This window comes from Callorhinchus milii, unplaced genomic scaffold, assembly GCF_018977255.1.
Source record: "Callorhinchus milii isolate IMCB2004 unplaced genomic scaffold, IMCB_Cmil_1.0 Scaffold11, whole genome shotgun sequence".
Classification (NCBI taxonomy): Eukaryota; Metazoa; Chordata; class Chondrichthyes; order Chimaeriformes; family Callorhinchidae; genus Callorhinchus; species Callorhinchus milii.
The window spans coordinates 15,101,968-15,111,154 of NW_024704752.1; the positions used below are offsets into that span (position 1 = coordinate 15,101,968).

A 9,187-nucleotide genomic window follows, 5' to 3' on the forward strand; every position below is an offset into this window, starting at 1 on the left:
TCTCTCGCTTGCAAAACGAGTGCTCTAACCACTGAGCTACAGGACTCCACTTTTGCAAGTCAAACATTACCAATTTACTATTGTGTTTTTTTCTGAGTTTGGAGCATTCAGAGTTAGGTTATGGCTGCAAATATATTTGTATATGATCATAAAGTAAAGTGGTCAGAAATTAGCCCAGTGTCGAGAATGGAATGCTAGTGTCTTCCAGGAGGAATGCATCTTGCTTACCGAATCTCAAAATGTATTGCCATAGGTTGGCAAGAGAGCAATGCTTTCGAGCATTGTGGAGTCCTGTAGCTCAGTGGTTAGAGCACTCACTTTGCAAGCGGGAGACCTGAGTTCAATTCCAGGCAGGGCAAAACCTTGGGCAAGTTTCCTTACTCCACACGCCTGATAATAATCCCTCCAAAACCAAAAACGATAATAAATTGGTCCTTTTCAATCTACGATTGTTTGTGAGACATTGCTGTGCGCAATTGGCTGCCGTGTTCGCCCACAAATATACAGTCAATTCACTTTACAGTGTGTTCTGTGAAGCGCTTTGGGACGTCCTCCCGACGTGAAAAGCGCTATATCAAATGCAAGGATTATTATTATTATTATTATTACTACTAGAGTGAAACCAGTTAACACTGCATAGCTTTCCATTGAGAGAACTGTCTCAGCTTCCTGCTGCTTGGCCAACTAGGACAACTCTACCTACTTAGGCTTTGGCTGACAGGGTTATCAGGAGCTGAATGGGATGGATCGCTTGTCTGTCATGAGCAGCACCCAGAGTACTGCTGTCCCATCTGACTCATGATCACCCATGGATAGAAATTGGCTCTTGGTCTAGATTTATTCTATGAATGTAATATTTCAGAGCATCCAGAATTTGTCAGATTCTTAAACCTTTTTGAAGCTGGCTTTCTGCTTAGTTCTTTTAAGAACCTAGAAAGAACTGAAATATAGCCACTACACTCTACAGAAAATCCCATGAAGTGCCTTGAGACATTTCAAGACTTAATTAACAATTAAGGATAACTATAAACTTAGTACTATAAAATCCAGTTCTCAATAATTCCAATTTTAAAGAAAATAAATCAAAATGAGCAATTGTTACGCAGAATAAATGAAGCTTGACAAATCTGAAAATTTGTGAACTGAATGAAAAGGACTATTTTGACAATTGTCTATTTTGCGCATTGTCTGGCGAGTAGTAATTTTTTTTATTTCTGACTCTTGATACAGCAGTTTGTAAAAGAAAATGAAAGATTTTTTTTTAAAAAGTTTTATTTTACATACATTATATAGCCACTTAGATTTTGAAAAGGTATCATATCCGATTTCAACCATTGGACAGTAAGGAACATTGCAATCGACATCAGCACTCTTGGGTTGGATAGCAGCACAAATCAGCCTTGTGGGCGTGTGGCCATCCACTGAGACCAGATTTTTCTCATGGCAGAGTAGGGTAGAGACAATGTTGAAGGACCATATCGGTTACATGTCAATTTGGGCAAAGGTACTCGCCAGTAACCAGTGGACTGTGCTTTATTTAGCATAAGTGACTGCCTTCAGGAGGAGCTTAACATGTGGAGGAAATACACAAAAATATGATACAGCAACGTTCAAGACAATTAGTATCCCTGTGCACAATGAGCAGATACCCAACAATGCAGCCAGGAAAAAAAATGACACAAAGCTAAAACACAAACCCCAAACTGTCAGCTGGGACTGAGAAAGGGAGGATCCGTTTCATGTTCTGCTGATATAAAATTGACACCATTCATTGCCATCAAAAGAGACGGGGTTCCCAGGTGTAACAGGAGCCACACCAGCTCGTTCTCAGCGCTTACCAAACGCATGGGAATGCAGGAGAAGTGATTTGGAGAGCCATGCGAACTGCTCTTGAGTGCTGAAGGGTGGGGGTGGGTGGGGGTGGGGGGGAGATGCGATTTGGCTGCAAGAGATTGCTGGCTTAAGCCATCTGTTGCTGTTTGGGCGGGCGGGGGCTGGCCATTGAGTGCGAGCAATGAGCTGTGCACTGCTGATTGATGGACACTCGCCTCTGGCCGCGACCCCAAGTGTGGGAAAGTGCCTGAGCTGAGGAACTCACGCATTCACATGCAAATTCGTGGATATAAATAGGAGCTCAGCGCAGAGGGACGACACACCACGGCTTCGGATAGCGAGAAAGGAGCAGCACAATCTGCTCCATTCAGCTTTCAGCCCCGTGGAAGATGACTGCGACGACCTGTCCCAACAACGTGGAAAAACTCTCAAATGCTAAAGACGAACGAAAGGTATGGATGAGGCTCACACATTGCACTTGGATACCTGTGTCAGGGCGCTCCGGGAATCCCAACAGGACGTCCTGCATTAAATGTACTCACACCCCTCGTTACTTTCTGCCCTTGCAGTTAAGGAAACCCCTCATCGAAAGAAAACGACGAGAGCGGATCAACAACTGCCTCGATCAGTTGAAAGAAACTATAGTGGGTGCGTTCCGGCTCGACGTGAGTACCTGACCTGCACTGCTGGAGTTTTGGGCTATACATTAAATTATTATTATTATTATTTTATTTTTTTTTAATTTGATTTTAATTATTCGAATTCATCCGTGGCCCTTCATCACCCTTCTTGTTTTTGTTGTCCTCACAGCAGTCCAAACTCGAAAAGGCAGATATCCTCGAGATGACTGTGAAACATCTCCAGAACGTTCAAAGCAACAGACTGATGGGTGAGTGCAACGTCCCGTCTGATTTTATTTTATTTTTTTTGTCTTTTTGGATCTTTTTGTAAAAAAAAAACCCAACAAAGCAGATGTGCAGAACGACCCCCACATGTGGTGGGAGAACGTTGACTGCTGGAATGGGCTGGAAGTGTGTTTGATCGCCGTTGAGGGGGTGGAGGGGAAAATACAACCGACGCAATTCAGTGTATAAGGAGCTGTTTTAACGCTTGGAAATGCAGTTCGTAATTTTGGGAGTTGGAAAGATGCATCTCGTCTTTATGTGTCACTGGTAACACTTTCCTTTATTATTTTTTTTTTCTTTTTCAGCGGATGCCAAGCTCGGTGTGGAAGCCCAGCAGAGGTACAGTGCCGGGTACATACAGTGCATGCACGAAGTCCACAACTTGCTGCTAACCTGCGACTGGATGGACAAAACCGTGGGAGCGCGTTTGCTGAACCATTTGCTGAAGTCTCTGCCTCGGTCCAGTGAGGATTCTCGCCGGACGGGACCCCCTCCCACCCTCCAGCCCTCTCAGACCCCGGTCACTCAGACTGCCCCGGGAGCTGGCGATGCGTTACCCCACTCGTCTCCAGACAGAATCGGCTCCGACCGTGGATGTAAAGTGCTCGGGGGCGATCGGGGACCATTTCTGAGCCCCGCAGCAAATCCTCAGCCACCAGACAGCTCGGGAGACCCGTCTGTGATGGACCACACGGGCACAGCGTCTTCGGACGTGTGGAGACCCTGGTGACGGGGATTGCACTCGCTCTCCAGATGTTCGACTCTTCCTTATGTATCTCATAGATATGCTTCTCGAAACACTTCCAGGACAAGTCGTGTCCTCCCATGTGGTGCTTAAAAAAAAATCACAGAGTACTTCACGCTGAAGGGTTCTTATCCGTAGCCTATATTGTAGGAGGCGTTTATTTTGTTGTATTCAATGAAATACATTCTAATTTATTTGATAGAGATGCTTGCGGGCTTCTGGCTTTCCCTTGTGTTATGTTTATGTTGCTATTAACGACATATTAATAAAGTTTAAACATCAGTTTCTGTCTTTTTTTTGGGATGGGGGGGGAAGAGATAACCGATGGAAGGGTTTGCTCACACGTATGTTCTTGTGTGAGTTACAGTGAGAGCTTTAAATTAGATTCATCAATACTGCACTGTGCTTCGTAAAATACACCAGTAAGAACTTTTCAGCTTTCCTGGGTTTTTAGCGATCTGGTGTAAAAATGATTAGTTTTTAATCACGTTTCACAAATCGTCAGAAGACGTTTCCTGATCGAATTCGTTTAACTTTACAGAAAATGCCTTTTTTTAAAAAAAAAATCTTAAAAAAAACGATACAACTCCAGTTCAATTCGGTTTGCTGCTGCCCCTGTGCTGAATCTTTATAAAGGATGAATTTTATAAGTCGCTGCTCTTGCGAAACGTGTGGCAATCCAATATATTAAGAGCCCAGGTGCGATTAAATACAATTTTGCAGTTTTCAATTGGATCTGCTGAATACTTCAAACCCATCTATTAAAAAGAGGTTTCAATGTTATTTGAAGTTGGGGTTTATCGACGTGAATCCAATCTCCACTGACTGACGGAGTGTTTTAATTTTAAAATAAAGTTAGGACCCATTCAAAATCGACTGAGTCTTTATAAGTGAGTGAAATAAGCCTCGCAAATGAAAGGCCACATGGATTACCCAAAGAATACAGCAGTGTCCAATAAACAGCCCCATATTCCCCGCATAACTGGACAAATACGGTTTAAGTAATTAACTCAACCCACTCTTTAACGCTGAACTGACCGACACGTCGTAAAATGCGAGGAAACGGACAGGAAACTTTGATTGCGACTTTTATTACAGTAAACACAGGTTCAGAGATTCATCGAACGATCGTGTAAATGTTTTCGTTTGATGTGAACTGTGTTGAGAGTGAAAGTTGTCACTTTTTAACACTCGATTCGAACTGCACTTCGCTTTGATCTGGTGACTGTCCAGCCAAGGGGGGGGGGGGGGGGGGGGGGGGGGGGGGGAGGTTCCCACGGTCTTACTAAGAAGTAACTGTTGTCTGGGAAGCATAAAACAGCTCAATTAATTGAAAACACCAAGTCTCCTTTTGTCTTTGAACGATGAAAGCTGTGTTCCCTTTCGGTGGTCTATTTTCTCCATCCCAACCAACACTTCCCTAACAGAAAACTGTTTATTTTACTTAATATCACCACTTTGTGTAGATAATAAAATCATCAAAATACGCTATAATTTATCCATCTAGCCCCAACACAATAACACAATAAGGGGACTGATAGATACCATCCTAAGGCAACTTAAGATTCAATGGTAAGATTTTTTTTGGGGGGAGATGTTATTCCTTCCAGTACAGAAATACCTCATCATTCAAATAAACACGATACTTTGCAAACATTCATATTGTGGAATAAATTGAAGATCTTTGGGAAGATTCATTATTAGGGACTCTTGGTATTCAGTAATGTGTATGTATTGGGGGGGAAACATTTTTCTCGGGACTTGGGTGCATTTATTGCACATCAAAATATATCGTCAATTCACTTAAATATTTTCCGTGAAGCGTTTTGAGACGTCTCGAAGACGTGATAAGGCACTATATCAAATGCAAGGATTATTATTATTATTATCATCATTTGTTTCCCAGAGAAAGTGGTGGTGTGCCTTCTCTTCACTTATTTTTTAAATATTATTTGGGTTCTAAATAAGTTGGGTTCAACCATAATGGATCTAGCTTTTCCAAATATATTTATTTCACACAGATCCACCTGACCACCTAGAGGTATCTGGCCCAACTGGTCAATCCAAAGGTTTCACTATTCTGAAGGATACCGTGCAAGATTGGTTTGGATGAAGAAGGCCCTTAGATCCATTGGATTTCACTCTGCTGTCCCCACATCACGCCATCAAGCATTTTTTTGAAAAAATGTTCTACCACTACAGCCACCCTTCCTGGTAACCTATTTATCGGACCTAATGCTCCATTCAAAGCAACAAAGGAAGTTCAGTATACAGGATTGCGGTTAGCAGCTAAATATGACATTAAATACAGAGTCAATTCAATTTACAGTATATTCTGTGAAGTGCTGTGAGATGTCTCGAAGACGTGATAAGGCGCCTTATGCAAATGCAAGGATTATTATCAAACCATTCACATAAGGCAAACCTGTGTTTTATGCCACAGATGAGACGTGAAGGCCCTATACAAACGTATTTTTACTGTACAGTTCAAACTAAGAAAACAAAACAACTTTGCTTAGCTCTGGACTGCTACCTGAAATGATTGTTTACCCTAACACAAGAAATAGACCAAAGGAAGGCTTGGTTGATTTTTTGCTTGGACTGCAACGGAGGTGAATATTAGTGGATTGGTTGCTATATTAGACTTGTGAAACAAACAAGAGCTCAGACTACAACAGAATGGGAAGGCATCACAGCGCTCCTAAAATAAATACAATAAAAAATAATCATCAAACACAAATCCTTGTTCCTTCTCTTTCAACAGTGTTGTTATTGTATTGTACAGCAGCTTCGCATTCCATTGTCCCACAGGTTTCCCTCAGGAGATGTGATCAATTTACAGTAATAAACAGATCAGGCCATGTGAGACTTGCAGCAAACTCTGGGCAAATGCAATGCAGAACATTTTCATCGCATTCGCCATTGCAAACGTTTCCATACAAACTGCAGCCACGTTTGAGGCTGTTTTCAGAAGTATGCAATTGCTTCCTTTTTAAAAAAAAACCCAACAGACTTGGTCTTTTATGAAACTGGACTTCTGGGCAATATTGTTGGTGTTTACCATCCTAATAAACCAGGATAACTGCTTGTTAAGAAGAGAACTATTTACATAATTGATCTGACGTGCGTTTTAATTTAATAAATGACTCATTCACAGCTCTAATTGTGAAGGACGCTGCAAGCATTTGATTCGTAGAACTTGTTTTTCTGTCCCAGTAAGATTTTTCAAAAAATTACATCCAGCAAGAAATTGCTAACAACAGAATGAACCATATGCTTAATAACAGTAAATAGAAATGTGCTTTGCAGTCAGCGAAATGCACGGTCTGTGCGGTTTGTCACGGTGCTACTTGAGGGGATTCTTACATCACGTTTCTCCACATCATTCAGCCACAATCATCAAATGTTGCTAATCACATTGGAAATACATTTTGAATAAAAACACAGCAAAGTCTCGTTTGTGTTGGCGGTAACAGAATACAAGAGAGTTATAAATGCATAATAATACCCCAGACTTATAAATAAAGGCTATTGTCTTTTGACAACTCAACGACTTGTGTGTGTTTTCTTTTCTTTTCTGAAAAGGTCTCCATCCAATACATCATTTCCAACGTTGGAAACGGAATGAGAACAAAGTTGAGGAAAGGTGGAATAAATCTTTAGGAAAATGTTAATGATTGACTTCAATGTCATGTGGAAAGCAACATATGGCCTTGGCCTTGCTCCCCCCCCCCTCTCTCTCTCTCTCTCTCTTTCTCTCCCCCCCCCCCCAATATAGGCACCTGTTATAAAGACACTGCTCTCGTTCTCTTAGTTCTTTGCACTGTTTAACATTGGGTTAAACAGAAAACTGCGGTTTATATAGTCTACAAACAGAGAAAATAATGATACGAAAGTTTTCTAAAAGGCTATACAAATTCGAATATATAATGCTAACTGTTTCTTCCCCCCCCCACCCTCTCTCTCTCTCTCCCTCTCTCTCTGTCTCTCTCTCTCTCTCTCTTCACTTGGCTCTGAGAAATCTGGCTTCAAAAGTGATTGACATGATGCTGATACACTGATGCACACGTGAATGGGTTAAAAGTGGGGCTTTCGGTGATTATTTCAGCCGTGTTGCATGCAAAAGTGTAAGATTGTCCCTTTAAACAAGATTCAGGTCAGCAGAGTATCCTTAACCCCCCCAAACCCCCCCCCCCCCCCACCCCCCACCCACACACACACAGGAATGAAAGTGCCTGTAGATGCGACCCACAGCAACTCAGCTCCACACACACACACACACACACACACACACACCGAATCAACCCGTCCGTTATCATTCGATTAGAAACTTTCTAAAAAAGTTCTTCGAAGTTGTAAACCAAATCGCTTGGACTCCTCGGACGCAGAGATCGCCAAAGGGAGTTCGCTTATTTGGTGGAGTGGTGTGTGTGTGTGGGGAGGAGGAGGAGGAGAGAGGAGAGGAGAGGAGGGGTAGAGAGGATGCACACAGCCCCCTCCCCCTGTTATCAGCATTATTTTCTCGAGCCCTCCTTGAATGCTGATGAAAATATACTGAGAAACCGGGATCGCCTGTTTGTCCGGAACAAAAGACTTCAGCGACAGCTGCGAGATCCGCTGACCAGTCTGTGTAACGACTGAGCCCCAATTACGACTGGTGGCAAGGAGCCAGCACTGCTCTTTATTATTATTATTATTACTACTACTACTACTACTACTACTATTGCGGATTTTTATTGCCTCTGATCGCCAACTTGTTGCGCATCAACCGAAAACTCCATCAGATGGCATTGACCCCCCTCCCCCTCCCCCAACCCCCCACCCCCCCACACCACTGTGCTGCTGTGGATAAACCCATCGAACGAGGGACCACTCAACACTAAACTATCCCAAAACTGCGAGTTTAACGTTGCATTTAAAATTTAAGACCTTCCCACTCGCCTTCGTGGGCAGACAGTAGGTTTGCATGACTGGGGTCTCAGTGCAGAATGTCCCACACCCCGCAATGGTGTACAAGTTCACCCCATCGTGTCACCAATGCTCCAGTAAATGGACAAAGTGAACATGAACTCAGACTTTGCCCCCGACAGTGGGGGTGGTCCCACTCGGTTTAAATCCCGTGATAAACATTTGCACTCGCTGTCAACTTGACTCACGCTAAAAAAAAAAAGCACAACCACCAACCACACACCCCACCCCACATCCCCTTAATTCACACAAGTCACACCAGAGGATGCAATCAACGTGCAATAATAAATAAAAGAAGCCTTATGATAGCCACCGAGACAACGTGTGCTGCGCAAACACGGGATAAACGACTTAACGCTGATGATGGACCCAAAAAAATAAAATAATTCACTTTCTGCAAGAAAGTAGCTCAGGGAAAAAGAAAGAGCCCTTGTAGTTTGGATATAATAAGTATGACAGATACATGCAACTGGCAGGGAAAGAGGGAAACAAATGAAGGGGGAGCGAACACCTGTCGCCTGCTCTTTAGGGACTGGCTAATGCTCTTATTCGATTCTTTCTGGAGAGAGAGAGAGAGAGAGAGACTGCAGCTGCCAACTGTCAGCTTCATATTACATTTCACCTACATATACCCAGAGATAAAGATTTGTTCGAATGTGCAACAAACTGCTACTAGAGGTGTCTTTATCTTTTTTTTCCAAAAAAAAGAATTAGAGCAATTTGCACGCCGCGCCCT

At 42.8% G+C, this 9,187-nt stretch overlaps 1 protein-coding gene across 1 annotated transcript; it reads left to right on the forward strand.

Annotated features, from left to right (window-relative positions):
* The first annotated feature begins 2,174 nt into the window (after positions 1-2,174).
* her8.2 (hairy-related 8.2) lies at positions 2,175-3,691 on the forward strand. Its single transcript, XM_007887937.2, has 4 exons — positions 2,175-2,285; positions 2,403-2,498; positions 2,644-2,722; positions 3,044-3,691. Exons 1-4 carry the CDS (start codon positions 2,223-2,225, stop codon positions 3,466-3,468), a joined length of 663 nt encoding a protein of 220 aa, XP_007886128.2. The 5' UTR covers positions 2,175-2,222; the 3' UTR covers positions 3,469-3,691.
* The last annotated feature ends 5,496 nt before the right edge of the window (positions 3,692-9,187 follow it).

Excerpts from the sequence above, each read along its gene's own strand:
- her8.2 (XM_007887937.2), top strand. The coding sequence starts at position 2,223 with ATGACTGCGACGACCTGTCCCAACAACGTGGAAAAACTCTCAAATGCT. Across the intron at positions 2,286-2,402 it reads ATGCTAAAGACGAACGAAAG|TTAAGGAAACCCCTCATCGA; the intron begins GTATGGATGAGG and ends CTGCCCTTGCAG. Across the intron at positions 2,723-3,043 it reads TCAAAGCAACAGACTGATGG|CGGATGCCAAGCTCGGTGTG; the intron begins GTGAGTGCAACG and ends TTTCTTTTTCAG.